This window comes from Numida meleagris, chromosome 6 (genome assembly GCF_002078875.1).
Source record: "Numida meleagris isolate 19003 breed g44 Domestic line chromosome 6, NumMel1.0, whole genome shotgun sequence".
Classification (NCBI taxonomy): domain Eukaryota; kingdom Metazoa; phylum Chordata; class Aves; order Galliformes; family Numididae; genus Numida; species Numida meleagris.
The window spans coordinates 2,345,958-2,360,662 of NC_034414.1; the positions used below are offsets into that span (position 1 = coordinate 2,345,958).

General features: G+C 46.5%; 2 protein-coding genes across 3 annotated transcripts; one reads left to right on the forward strand and one right to left on the reverse strand.

Moving 5' to 3' along the window:
• CCDC32 (coiled-coil domain containing 32) lies at window positions 3,646-9,715 on the reverse strand. Of its 2 annotated transcripts, none has more exons than XM_021402445.1 (4): window positions 9,559-9,715; window positions 9,064-9,307; window positions 6,289-6,445; window positions 3,646-4,771 (listed from the first exon to the last, which is right to left on the reverse strand). In XM_021402445.1, the coding sequence occupies exons 2-4, from the start codon at window positions 9,296-9,298 to the stop codon at window positions 4,633-4,635; spliced, it is 531 nt and encodes a 176-aa protein (XP_021258120.1). In that variant the 5' UTR covers window positions 9,299-9,307; window positions 9,559-9,715; the 3' UTR covers window positions 3,646-4,632. The 2 variants fall into 2 exon arrangements, with proteins under 2 accessions (XP_021258120.1, XP_021258121.1); XM_021402446.1 differs by having other exon boundaries at window positions 9,503-9,679.
• On the forward strand, window positions 9,838-14,588 carry LOC110401383 (protein-L-isoaspartate(D-aspartate) O-methyltransferase-like). Its single transcript, XM_021402444.1, has 9 exons — window positions 9,838-10,016; window positions 10,087-10,213; window positions 11,173-11,277; window positions 11,807-11,838; window positions 12,286-12,390; window positions 12,725-12,845; window positions 13,494-13,579; window positions 13,752-13,921; window positions 14,199-14,588. Exons 2-9 carry the CDS (start codon window positions 10,099-10,101, stop codon window positions 14,209-14,211), a joined length of 747 nt encoding a protein of 248 aa, XP_021258119.1. The 5' UTR covers window positions 9,838-10,016; window positions 10,087-10,098; the 3' UTR covers window positions 14,212-14,588.

The following is a 14,705-nucleotide window of genomic DNA, read 5'->3' on the forward strand; positions in this document are numbered from 1 at the left end:
TAAAGGAGAGCACTCATCCCCACCAAACACTCAGCAGGGAGAAAATAATCTCTGCTTCTGTGGCCTGGCCGGGAGCTGCCGTTAGTTTTGAAGTGCAGAACAATCTGATAAGGAAAGCAGAAGGCTCTTAAAAGATCATTTTAGATGAAAGATGCAGCTTCAGCGTGATAGAAAATAATGAATAGCTGCTGGCTGGGATGGACACATCCACCCCAAGCCGGCCAAGGCTTCACCCCACACATCCTTTCCCTGCAAGAGCCTTCTCTGACCTAATCCTTACTACTTCCATAGTGCTGTAGGAGAAATCCCATATCCCAGATCTCGTATTGCCTCATGCCAGCAGTTTTTGGCTCTGAGTGGAGACAAGAGGTCAGGCTGGTGGGCAAAGAGATGAGTTTGGAAGCTGCAGCTCAATCCTCATGCTTCTTGGAGCATCAGTTTTGGGGTGTCTGCCATGACATCCCAGTGCCTGACCTGCCCTGCATGGCTGATGACAGGGAACATGAGTTCGCTGTGGTTTTCATTCCCTTTTTGGGATGAATGGGTCATCTCTTAGAAATAACTGTGCATGCCAGGAGTTCAGCGTCTCTCCGCAGAGACCACCCCAGTTCACTTCTGGAAATGTCCATCCTGGCCACCTTTCCTGAAAAATGGCAACCACAGCGTGGGCTTTCCTCCCGTAGCAGTTGTCTTAATTCAAAATCCTAGACGGCCCATCAATTAAAGAGGAGGAGGATATTCTTGGCATCGTTCCCCAGCAGTGCCAACTCATGCTTTGGATCGATATCATCTCTTTAAGCACACCGTGGTCCACCTCTTTTCCCTGTACTGGTGTGTAGGAGTTCTTGGGAAATTTTGGAGTTTGTGATCAGTGGTTTCTCACACCCTAACAACAACAATCCATGTTTGACAGTAGGTCTCTGCTTGCGGGTAGCAGTCAGGACACGCCGTATTCAGACCGCACTACTGATGGTTTGCTTTCCTCTATCGCTGCACTCTTATCGGCAGCTCTTCCTTTGTTGCTGTTGTTGTTTAGATTGGCACATCTCCCAGTGGGGGAATTATTGCCACCAGTAGGAAGGCGGGCGTTGCTGTGGAAGGAAAAAAGAATCCTTAGTGGAAATGCTGCTCATACCAGCAAGGGTTTGTTTGACTGGGAGCTCAACAGCTTTATTTTCCTATTATAAACCAGGACAGCTCCAAGTAAGGTCCTCGCTGGTTAAACCACACGAAGCATCAACAAATGCACACATCACACCTCTTCCATATGTTCCCAGTTTAAGCCATCCTGTAAAAAACAGTCTCAAAATACGAGCCTTTAAGTGTACGTCAGTCCCAAATCTGATTCCCTTCAGGTCACTATTACCAAAGGGTGGTCTACCTGACAGCTCCCAGCGTGTGCTCTTCCAGAGACTGTGGCGTAGTGTCTTCAGCGCATGTTGTTTCTTTCCATGAGCAGTGAAGGATTTGACTACTCAAGTGTCAATATTTATATGCAGTAAAAGTTTAAAACCAGATAGTTTGTGTACTTATAGAATCGTTAAACCCCTTGTTTGTCCTTAGGCTGATAGATTGTTTTTTTCAGTCCTACTGTTTACATCCCCATTGAGTTAGAGTGACTCAGACAACCTTCAGAGCCAGCCCGCAGACGTATAGAGCTGGTTCCACTGCTTGATTTGGATGTGGGCTCCAATTAAATGCCAATCTATTATCACTTATGGTTTGGCAGGTCTAATTCTCTGCTGAAAAGGCGATGCCGCACTGCTTCAGGATCTAATTTACTGTCTGGTGCTGACATTATCAATCAACAGCCACTGTGTGGGAACTGCTGAGTCCCGGCCTGAACCACTGATTGAGCACCTGGAGGAAAGACCTAGTCAGCCCTGGCAGCACAGCTGAAGGCAATTCACATCTTAGGCCTCATTTAAGGGCTGACTACCGCTGAGGAGGGATCTTTTTCTGGAGATCTCTCTTTGGTGGAAGCTTTTCCCTGCAAACCCAGAATCTTCTGATACAGGTGAGCAATCTACTTCCCTTCCTTTGTAGCACCTTGCTATCGTGCTGCTCCTGCCACTTGTTTTGTAATGCCTTTTCTGTCGTGTTGATCCTTCTGACTGCTACAAGCCACAAACAGAGAACTTGTGTTTCTTCCTGACCCGTGTTTAGCATGATAATGTAACAGAGCCATACTGCCCAGTCCTGCGCCAGCTTTCTTGGCCATGCTGAAGCTGGTGGGTGGAGCTGATAGGGCACTGCAGGAAGCCATCAAATTCTTTGACAGCATAGCTGGTGTGGTTCCGGGTGGGAGGTGACAGTGGTGCTCCCTTCACCGTCACAGACTAGCTGGAGAGCCTGAATTCACAAAATTAAACGGTCACAATTCAGCTCCCACTGAAAGAAGCAGGTATAGTTCTTGTCTCTTCCATCACAAAGCACTCATTTGACTTTCTGGTGTCCATCCTGCTTCATACTCGCTTATTGTATTTGTTTGACTGGAAGTCCCTGGATCTGATCATAGAAATATGACGGTTGGAAAAGACCTTAAGATCCCCAAGTCCAACCCCTAACCACCCCCCGTGCCCCCTGACCACGTCCCTCAGCACCACATCTCCATGGTTCTTGAACACCTGCAGGGATGGTGACTCCACCACCCCCTGGGCAGCCTGTGCCAGTGCCTCACCGCTCCTTCTGACTATAAGTTGTTCCTAAAATCTAACCTGAACATCCCCTGGCACAACTTAAGGCCATTGCCTCTCATCCTATCAGTAGTTACTAGCGATGGGGGTTACTGTTCTCCATCTCACTCTCAGCCATCCTGGAGGAGCGTGCTCTATGTACACAGAAGGTGCTTCTTTAAAGCAAGAGCCAGACTGCGTGGATCTGTTTTGGTACAGTTATTATGAATACACTTCTAGCTCAAATATCTTAAATGGCAATAGACAATGTAATATCAAGCGTCTTGAGTCACTGCTAATCGCAAGGAGGAGAAGTATTGACTGCAAAATAAGCCGGAAAAAGAAATTGCATCTTTCTCTCTTTGTACATTCTGTTTGTGATAAATGCTTGGAAGCACCTTCATTATAGCTTGGCAGCACAGGTGAGAGATAGTATTTACAGCACTGTATCTGAACACAGCAAAGAAGGCTTATTTTTAGAGATAAATGAATAGGGGCGTTTAAAAGCTGACAAAGGAATCCTTTTCCACAACACAAAAGCTTTGTGAGCCTTGTGTCGTTGACATGCAGGTGACTCACCGTGTTTCTGCAATGTTCACGTTTGTTCTAATGGAGAACTACGTGTGACTGCTCGAGAGAACGGTGAGGCTGCAGGGGGTGGCTGCAGCACAGAGCTAAGGGTGTGGGCAAACACCCAGCCACCGCACTGAGGAAGCAGCAGCAGAATAACAGCTGGCAGTGAGTGAAACAACAGCACCATTTATCACTGAACAGAGACAGGGAACAATGAAGGTGATAAGCTCCTTTTTAAAAAGGCAATTTCATACATAATGAACAACCTAGCTTAAGCTACTAGAAGTACACCCCCCCAATTCCTGTCTGAGGAGCCGTATCTGGCAGAAGATGCGCGCTGCTTCCCTCTATCGACCCTCAGCGTCAATGCCAAGACAAAGCACAGCTTAAAGAAGCATTGCTCTTACACATGACTATGGATTCTTTTATTGATTAATAACGGGAAACAACCCTCTGTAGAGTTAAAAGAATGAACAATATATGTATGCTAGAATATTTTTAATGTAGGTAATTTTGTGCTAGTTTGTGATGAAGACGAGCTTCCTGTAGCCTCTCTGGTTATCACTCTTTGTTTTCCTGATCTCACCTGACCCTTCCTGGGAGAGGCTGAAGGAATGAGAAGAACAGGTACAAAATGACCAACAGTAAAAATATTCCTTCTCCAGTCCGCTCTCAAACAGAGTTTGGGTGGCCAATCAAGTGGGATACTCCTGGAGGGAGCATTACAAGAAGAGGAATGCTATGAAGTCTTCTGTTGCTACAATCGCAATACTATGATCAATTTAACAATTGCAGTGACAACTTCCCTTAGGATTCCAAATTTAGACAGGTGAACAATCTCTGTCCTCCTTTGGGTAAAACTCGGGGACAACTCACAAATAGTGAAGTCTGATAAAAAACACAATGGACTTTGTAAGAAAGGGGAAAAAAAACAGTCCAAGTTAGTAACAAAGAAGGTACAGGACAAGAACGAAAATTGATTTGGCGGCTTGTTTTATCTGTCCTATTTTAGACATTATATTTTCTGATGCTTCTGAACAACTGCTTTCTTTTTCCCCCTATAGCTCAATGTGCCTCCTGATGAGTTACAAACAATTCACATTCATGCCGGACCGATGAGGTTGCTACACACTGGGACTAGATCAAAAAAGGGTTTCAGTTCAGCATATTCTGTTCTGCTCTTGTCCACAACAAACGCCGGTCAATATCCTTGGAGGTCCAGAGCTATTTTGTTGTTGAATTTCGCGTTTCATTTTCTTTAAGTGACTGACAATTGGCTCTCATTACTCACCCCCACCCTATTATTCCTATCATTACTGTCGCTGCACGCAGCTTCATCAGGGTGTGGACAAGAGGCAGCTCTGTGGCACGGCTGGTGGATATCTCACTGCTCAGCAGCTGGACGTTCTTCTTCAGTCTCCTGTTTCTCTACCTGTGATTCGGGAGGGATGAGGTACTGTACCTCTTCGGTATTGATGGCCACTTTATCAGGTTGCAGCCATCGCTTTAGGTGCTCCAGCGTGCTGAGGGAAAGCAAAGACACAGTGAAAGGTAAGACAGTAATCAAGCTTCATGAGAAGATATGATTTAGACTGACATGGGAAGGGTAAGGGGGAAATACAGGCAGTACATTTACATCCTAGAATGCTAACGATGCTACAGATGTAGTATTTAGATATAGCGTTGAGAGACATGGTTTAGTGGGGTTATTGGTGGTAGGTGGATGGTTGGACTGGATGATCTTGTAGGTCTTTTCCAACCTAGCTGATTCTATGATTCTATGTACATAAATACGTACTTTGTCTCTTACGGCCTACTTCCCAATAGCTGGTCTCGTGGAAAAGATCTACTCTGTCTTTGTTTAAATGCTGACTAAAACTTAGTACAACTCTGAAATGTGTGTGTACGCTCCTCTGCCAGGAAGCGTGACACAATTCATTCAATCCTTGTGCAACAAAATGAACTCACTCTTGCTCTTCCACGAGAGCGGAATTTTACTTGGTAGCGTCCTTGAGATGATTTGTGCACTTTGAAGTTAAGGTTTGCTTAATTCCACTGCTGGATGAGCTTCAAATAGCTCAGAGCCGTTAAAGGGTGACCTCTAACTTCATTTAGTCCAAGTCTAGCAAGCAAAACACTTCCATGGCTAATATCCCCAGCCCTTAACAATAGAGTAGAGAGAACACCTATGTCTACAACTTGTTTTTAAATAGAGTTAACTACCAAAGAAAGAATTTAAGACCTGTTATAAACACAAATTATTTCTCATACTTAAACTCCAAAATGAGCTTAAGGAGATTTTCTCGAAGGGAGGAAGATAATCTGTTTTTTCAGGTAGAAGCAATCATGAAAAATGTCAGCCCAGAAAAGAGAAATATTATAAGTGGCATTATAAGTGATTGGGAATGTAGATTGCTAAAGAAAAGGACTCTCATCTTAATTCATACATCATCTATAAAAGAGTAATGGGTGAGAGGAAGCATTGTAAAATAGGCGCTGAACTGAGAACCACTCAGGAAATCTAATCTCAGGTCTGATACCAACCCTGGAAAGAGCTTCAAATCCCACTTGTTTCCAAAGCAATGCTTGTCGAGGCCCTGGCAAAGATGCAGGGAATGGGCTGAAATTCACTGCTAAAAGCTAACCCTTAAAAAAAGGAATTTGAGACCCATTAAGACATTCCCTCTCTACTTGAAGTGTGATAAGAGAAACTGCCAAGTAGGTTCTGGTTGTTTCCGCACTGGATCACCCACGTACAAGGGATGCAAAAAAAAAAAAACATTCAGTAAACAGCTTTGAAGGTTCAGTCCATACATGCCCTGTGTGCTTCCCTCTAGTGTGACCCAACTGGAATTACCAAAGTTGTTCCCAAAGCCTGTGACAGTCTTGCCAAGCTGCAGTGAGACTCTCTGTCACAATGTCCTATTGCAAGTTGTAACAATCCCTGATTTTTACTTTTTAAATAAGAAAGTCTGTTCTATTTGCCGACACAGATGGCCATGCCTTAAGTGGTAAACCACCTCTTTGACTTGCTTATTACCTCTCATCGGATTCGTGTCCCTCTATATAAAATTCAGACTCAAACTTCTCCTGGAGGAACCTGTCCCAGCATTCCTTCTTAGCTTGCGACAGAGTACGCAGCATGTCCTTGGAGGTCACCTCTTGAGACAAACCTTTAATTCTCATCAGTCTTCTCTCTGTGAAGAGGCAAATCAGGGCTCCTTATTAGATTTATTCCGAGAGAAGAAGGGGGGGAAAAAACCCACAAGTGCCTGCACTTTGATATCAAAAAGGTCAAATTCACATTTCCATACATAGTACTTAATAAGTAACTTTGTTCTTGTATTTGAAGTCTGCGTGAAGTCTGCAATTTCCTTTATGAAATTTTAGGTGACTCTACAGAAGGAAACAAGGTGTAAGCGACCAGTCCGCTCTGCCCGCTTCTAAGCTTTAATAACTTTTCCACTTACCACTGAGTTTTGATTAAATTGCACAGAAGGGTACAGATCTCGGAGGCATTGCGTTCCCACACGTTCCATGCAAACTGGCACGGAACAGAAATCAAGCTAACTGTAGGATGAAATCCAAATAATGCCCAAACTGAAGGGAAAAAACCTGCAGTGAGTGCAGCAGTATTATCAGTAGGATATCTCAGAACAGAATGTGATATTGTGAGCTTCTCAGCCACAGCCTACAATGAAAACAGTGTTCTTACCAGACGCGGGGTAATCCAGCTACAATACACAAAGCTGCAAGGAAGCAAATTTTACAAGTTCCTCCAGTCTCAAAATCCCTTTATAACTGATTCTTTCTTAAATTGGGCCAGCTATGGACTTGCAGTCGTGCTTTTTACCAAAAAGTGTATGGTATGTCAGTCGAGTTGCGGCAGCTCGCAACATGGCAGCTCACTGTGACTCTTTTTGGAGCTTGTCTTGTGTTGCAGAATTGAGCTGTCACCGAAAGCATCTGGCTCTAACAATTCTTAAGACCTGAAATATCATTATCTGCCCAAATACGTTGACAGGCTGATGCTACCATGTCACAATCACTAATCCTGGCCGTGTAGAACGCTGGAACAACTTATACCTCTGCTGGCTTAACCAGAATATACAAAAGCAACTTTGTGCTAGCGTTATGCTTTCACCCTGACTGTGTGAAAACAAATCCAGATCTAGTCTGAAGCCTGCTTGTAAAAACTTATCCATTAGCATTTTCTGAGCAAATTAGGACTGCAGCAGCAATTAATACCAGAAGTGGAAATCCTGTCTCGTTGCTATGGCACCTTTGAACAGGTACCAAGAGCTCTACTTAGCTTTCCATGAAACAACAGTCTAAAACAGTAACAAAGTCAAAATGGAGGCTCTGGCAGAAATAAAAGCTCAAAAAAAACCACTTCTGCCACACCATCCCCGTTTCTCCCGGCCTGTTTCCATGCGCAGAAACCGCATACGTAAGCCAAGCGCGCGCGTGGCTGCGCAGAAAACCAGATTACAAACCGACCCGAGATAAAAATAACTCCACAGAAAGGAAAAAGCGGAGAAGAGCCATAACACGGAATATTTCACTACGACTGCATGAGTAGCAGCCCAACTGTTAGAGTGCAGAGGAACCCCAGGGGCTTCTCCTAACAGGCAGCAGGAGCATCCTTCCTGGGGCTGAATGCTGTTGTACAACGTGAAGAGATCAGGAAATATTGAAAACAGGGTCGCTAATGCCACGGCCTTAGAGATAAAGACTGCTGCTCTCAGCTGTGCTAGGATGTTGGCTCCAACAGCGGAAACCTTATCTTCCCCAGCATCACATGTTTCTAGTAGCTCTTACACATTTAACACATTTTTTAACCATCAATTTATGGTTTTACAGATTATGCAGGAATTAAGCAATGGCACTGAGATTATCTGTATGATTTGCCATCTTTCCCGTCCCTGATTCCCTGCCTCCTCAAAAAACAGGTCACAGAATTATTTCTCTTTTTTTCTTTATACTCAGAAACCTCTCATTATTTCTTGGAGCCTCAGGAGATAAATGCTGGCAGCACAGCAACACAAAGGCTTATGTCACCTAATACAACAGGCTTATAATGAGTTCAAAACACGTTTCCCCTTCCTGAGTCAACAATAGTGGGAATACATGCTGTTCGAAGAACGATACAGAAAAAAAAATTATTTGGCTTATACCTGATAAAGAGTTCCTTCCCATGGAAGAGCTGAAGAAATTTATCAAGAAAGGTTGAGTGAGCTGGCCTTGTTCAGCCGCAAGAAGAGAAGGCTCCTGGGAGGCTTCACTGTGGCCTTCCAGTGTTCGAGAGGAGCTTATGAGCAGGAGGGGGACCAACTTTGTACACAGTCTAATAGTGACAGGACAAGGAGGAATGGCTTTAAACTAAAAGAGCTCAAAGAGGGGAGATGTAGGTTAGATGTTAGGAAGAAATTCTTTACTCAGAGGGTGGCGCTGCCCCAGCACAAGCTGCTCAGTGAAGCTGTGGACGTCCCATCCCATCTGAATCCATCATGCCATCCCAATCAAGTCCCAGGGCTTGATCTGATGGATGGCAACTCTGCCCATGACACGGCGTTGGAACTGGATGGGCTTTGAGGTCCCTTCCAAGCGAAGCTATTTTATGATTCTATGACAAGCTCCAGCTGTGTTTCTCAATTCCAGTAAGGCACTTGCAGTAACAGAGCGTGAAGCTCTGCTGAGTAATTCCAAACTGTTTTTCCAACCAGAGATGTGAGCACCGCCCCCTCTGATGCCACAGCTGTCAGCGGGCACCTGGAGGACCAATGGAGGACCCAAAGCCTTACCCAACACTCACCTAGGGATGCTAAGTACACCTCTGAGTCGTTCAGAGGCACCCAGGGCTTTGGGTTTGCTTGGGAAGGGACCCCGTTGCCCTGGCTTCCTCCATTGGCGTAGGAATCCAGGAATGAGTCCGTGAAGGCCTCGCTGGCGTCCTTCTGGTCCGGATGCGGCAGACACGAGCAGATTTCAGCCCAGAGGTCCTCGCTGGGCCTGGTAACCACGGAGTCAACACTCTCAATCATTCTCATCACGAAGGCCTGGAGGGGGGACAAGCAGTGCAGGGTAAGAACGACGCAGGGTCTCTCTGCCTCTCACCACCCGCTGCCTTTTGCCCAGAGCGCCCCAGTGGAGCATTCAGGGGTCGTTCCATAGCTGCGGGAGAGTGCGGCCTCCCCTCAGAACGTGACACTTATGCCCTGAAGGGACTCTTCAGGGCCCGAGGGGCCTCTCACGGTGTTAGGCCGCAGTCTTCCGGTACCCCCTGTGCCGCCCGGTCTCCTCCCCGCACCCTCGACTCCTGTCACCGCTGCTGCCCGAGATGCGGTCGGTCGGATCGCGGCGGGACCGCTCCGGCTGTCACCCTCCGCCTCAGCACCACCACCACGGGAAGCCGCAACGGCTTCTGACAGAGCGCCGATTGGCACCTGAGCTCAGCCAATCAGCGCGCTCCGACCTCTGATTTTAACCAGTCACCGCGCTTCGCCGGACAGCGACGGGGCGGGGAATAGGCCGGAGGCGTGAGGGAAGAGTGACGCTGCTGTGGCGCCATCTTGGAAAAGGGCGGAAGTTTTCTCCTGAACCCGTCGCCGCGCTCCGCCGGACAGCAAGGGGGCGGAAGACGGGATGTAGGCGCGAGGGGCGAGTGACGCTGCTGCGGCGCCATCTTGTCAGGGGGCGGAAGTTTTCCTGCGCAGCGCGGGCGAGAGAGCTGTCACACCTGGCGACGGGGCCTGCTGCGGCTGCGCGGTGAGTGCTGGCACCGGGGCAGGAGTTTATAATAAGAAAGGGTTGAGCTGTGGGGTTTCTCTGTTGCTAGGTCGGCCGTGGGATGAGTCGCCTGCTGCCCTGCGTGACGTTGGCACTCATGGGACTGCTGTTCTCCAGAAGTATGGCCTGGACCTCCAGCGGGAAGACGCACCCTGAGCTGGTCAACAACCTGTACAGTGAGTGCAGAGCGTGTGCTCGGGGCTCCCTGTTAGGTGTTCTGTAGCTTCACTACTAAGCAATTAGGTATTTTGGGGGGATGCGTGATAACGCCGTTGGTTCTGAAGCTGTTGCGTGAGTCTTGCCCAAGTTTTGCTGTTTGTTCCAGCCTGAGCTTGTTCTAGTTATAATTGGAAACGGGCTGCTCTGCCAGAAGCGGCAGGAAAGGCAATCTCCAGCCTTCCTGCCGCTCACAGCCAGCGGTGAATGCGTGAAGCCTCTTAAAGCAGCGCCGTGCTGAGCTGGTAGGTCTGAGGGAGCGCTGAGCGTTCCTGCTGCCATTGCTCTTAACGTGAGGTCACTCCTGCCTGAACTGGAGTCCCCATGTACGGAGGGGGTGGTTCTGTTTGTCACGTTTAATGCTCCCAGGAATGCTGCGGTTCTAGTGAACCGTCCTCTGGGAGAGGACTGGGCTGCTGGTGGGGCCGCAGAATGAGAGGCCACGGCCTCACGTTACGCTAGGAGAGGTTCAGGTCGAATATTAGGGAGCGTTTATTCCCAGAAGGAGGGGTATTGCATTGGCACAGGCTGCCCAGGGAGGTTCTGGTGTCACCATCCCTGGAGGTGTCCAAGAACTGCGGAGATACCACATCCCTCAGCGCTGTTTAGTGGGCACGATGGGGGTGGGCTGATGGTTGGACTTGAGGGTCTTAGAGGCCTTTTCCAGCCTTAATGAATCTGTGATGATGTGATCGCATCCAGAGCAATGAAAGCTGAAAAAGAGGAGCTTTATCATTTTGTGTGTTGTTTTGTTGTGTTGTTTTTGTTGTTGTTTTTTATCAATTCTCAAGTAGCGTAGTGAGGACCGTCCCAGTTCTGCTGGTCGCTCCCTGAACTGTATTCCCTCCTTCCACATCTCTTCTTGCTGCGCTGCTGTGGATTGAAGTCCTTTCTCTGTCTGTTTTCTTCCATCTTCCAGAAAAAGGAATCATTAAATCCCAGCGAGTCTTCGATGTGTTACTAGCTACTGACAGGGGTCACTACATCAAATATTTCCCATACATGGATTCCCCTCAGTCTATTGGTGAGTAACTTCAAGTGCCACCATTTGTATGGTGTTCACGTTGATTGTGCTAGGCACGGTGACAGAGGGGCTTGAGGTAGCTCAGCAGCTCTGAGTTCCGTATGCTGGAAGCACTCTCACCAAAATGGTGGTTGACGTTTCTAAGACAGGTTAAGAAGAGCAGCTCTCATCCATGTTTCAGCAGTGGGATCCAGAAGAAAGAACAGTACAGATTGTTCAAAATGTGCATTGTTTTCTCTGAGCTGTGCTTGTGGAATAGAAACAAGCACAGTCTGTGATCGTTGTGGAGTGTTTTGATGAATGAGCTGGGGGCTAGAGGTTGGAATAGTTGAGACCTGAAGCGGTGGAAAGCCATCTTGTTCTCATTAGTTATCCTACAGGAGGAGATTATAAGCCAATGAAGTGCTTTAATGGGGCAAAAGAAAAGAGTGTTTTCACATTTTTTAGGGAAGGGAGATGTTAATAATATTTTGAACCTTTTCACTGTCGCTTCTCTGTCACGTAATTTTTGTTGCTGGCTTCCTTTTAGGATACAAGGCTACAATCAGTGCACCACATATGGTGAGATGAAACTTTCCACTTTTAACAGAAATTGAGGAAATTGTTTGTACTCCCTCCTCTTTTGTTTTCTTAATTTTTATTTAATTACTAAAGTAGAAAGGTGAAAAAGGTCCCATGGGCATGGTTATCAAGATTGTTTCTTTAAGTACTGTACATATGAAATTTTTTTAAATTGATTTAAAAGTATGCTCTCGTAGAAATTCTATGTAACTGTGGCTAACCATTAATGCTGTCCAGTTGTTGCATGAGATTGTTCTTTTCTGCTGCTTTACACGTTTTTCTAAATGCTGTTCTGCAAGAAGATGTCCAAGATCAAACTCTTCACTCACTCGGTGTGCTGTGTTTAAAGCAGAGCACCAAATGCATGAAGCAACAACGTAATGAAAAGCTGTAGGAGGAAGAAAGTAGAATGGCATGTTTCACCCTCCTGTGTTTGTATCCACACAGCATGCCCATGCACTGGAACTGCTGAAGGATCAGCTTGTGGAAGGGGCAAAAGCGCTGGATGTTGGCTCTGGAAGTGGATATCTTACAGCTTGCTTTGCCAGGATGGTAAGCTCGCAGGACTGCGTTCCTAGCAAGCACAGTGCACCAGGACAGGTAGCTTGCCATAGCTGGCACGGAGAGCACAGAGGGAAGGGGTGAACTCTTCCCGAGCTAGCTTGTAGTAAAGACAAAAGCAACCATTTCTGGAGTGGATGTTGTATCTGCTAATGTAACTAGGACTATTCAGCCTGTTCAGAAACTGCTCCTTTTGGAAATTCTCCAGTCCCTATGGTAACTTGCCACATCAAATGTGTCTCTGTACGTACAGGAGGTACAAAATATACCTGTATTTCTATGCACTGGGAGGTATATAGGTGTGTGTTTGCTGTTTCCTTTTTAGGTAGGCCCGACAGGGAAAGCTGTGGGAGTAGAACACATCAAAGAGCTGGTGAATGAATCCATCAGAAACGTCAAAGAAGATGATCCCACTTTGCTCAGCTCTGGCCGCGTAAAACTCGTGGGTGAGCTCTCTGGATGCTTGTCCCCTCCTGTGAACGTGCATGAGCTCTCTCTGGCTGTCTGCAGAGCTCTGCTTCTTGAAGCAATCGTTGCAGTTTGCGTTGTTGTCTTCTGCCTGTTGGTAGAAGCCCCTGGCTGTGTAAGCACAGTGTAACGCTGGCTTGAACTCCAGGATCTAAGCAAATAGCGTTCACTGCTGTGGGCAGACTATCGTATGCCTTACTTCTAAATGTGTAGTGCCTATCTTAATTCAGGAAGAGATGTTCTTCAGAGGAGAGTGGTCGTACCACATCCAGGATTTAGTTGATTTGAGCAGGTCTGCACACGCAGTTTTTTGTTTCCCTTTCTTTGGTATATTTTAACTTGAGTCAGCTCCTTCGGTGTCTGGAATCTCAAGACTCCACAAAGCCACTGTGTTACTTAAAGGCTCTCCTGGCTTTGACAATTCTGGAAGTCTCTCCTGGTTTTTAAAATGTAAACCAGTGCTACCTTTTTTAGCAGACAAGTCCATGTTCTGATTTGGGATTTCAGATTGCAATCTTGCTACAAAGTTTTCCTCCTCTAGATTTCAATTGAAAGGATTTAGGATTATTTCTGCGTGAAGTTGTCCGGACAAAAGTCATTTCTGCATGCTTTTATTCCTCCTGCAGTTGGAGACGGCAGGCAGGGGTACCCTGAAGAGGCTCCTTATGATGCCATCCATGTTGGAGCAGCAGCACCGACAGTACCACAGGAGGTAAGAGTTAAGGATACTGTTGCACACCTTCACCAGCAGCTACGATACAATTATGAATTAGGGAACCACTGGAACCTTCCTTTTAGGTCTGTTTTACCTGGAGCTGGCAAGCTTGGTTGAATTCTGTTGTCTTCTTTTTGGCTCTGCTGATTGTGATTTCTCTGCTTACCAGTTGCTGAACGAACTGAAGCCAGGAGGCCGGCTGATACTGCCCGTCGGTCCCGAAGGCGCAAACCAAGTTCTCATGCAGTACGACAAAACCAGCGATGGGCAGGTTGTTGAAACCCAGCTGATGGGTGTGATCTATGTTCCTCTGACAGATAAAGAAAAGCAGTGGCCTCGGTAAACATTTGTTCTCCCTTGAGCAGCGTTTCTCCTCCCAGTTCTCCTTGTGGGCTTGTTCTCCTTGACTGCTGGCTTTGCTGAGAGATCCTGGATTCCTGGCAGATGCCATTTGTAAAAGTTGGAAGAAAGAGGCTTGGCTAGGAAGGCACAGCAGGAGAGTAGAATGCATTTTCTATTAGATAGGAATTGCAGACTGAAGACGCGAATCCTGTTGAATTCTGTCACTGAACTGAAGGCGAATGCGTGGCAGTAACTGTTGTTTTCTTTGCCTCAGGGATGAATTTTGACAGATGGAAGGATATCTCTAAAGTCACCTCAGAAAGTTCAGGAGTGGGACTTGTGGCTGTAGATGGTCTTTATGGTTTTGCTTTTTGAGTGGAAGCTGTATCAGTGGACGCACTTGGAAAAGCGGGTGCTGCTTTAATGAGCTTGTTATGGAGGGATGGAGAAAAGGATGTTTCTCCAGCAGATCCTGGTGGAGGCTGTGTCTGGTTCCAGTGATTTGATCCAGATAATTCCAGATATGCTCTCTGTTAAGCTACAAATAACATCTATTCACAGAGAATTCCGAAAGCATACAGGCGTACTTAAAACGTAACTAAAAATACTCTTTAATATTGACTGCTCTGCCTCGTGCTTGGAGAGAAATAAGACAATGCAATGACCTACCCTCGTTTGTCCAAGTTTAATTACAAGAGCGTGTTTTCTTCCTGCCCTGCATCAACTTACTGAAAGCTGCGCTAGCAACGCTGCAAATTTGGGGTTGAGAAAATCCTCGTTT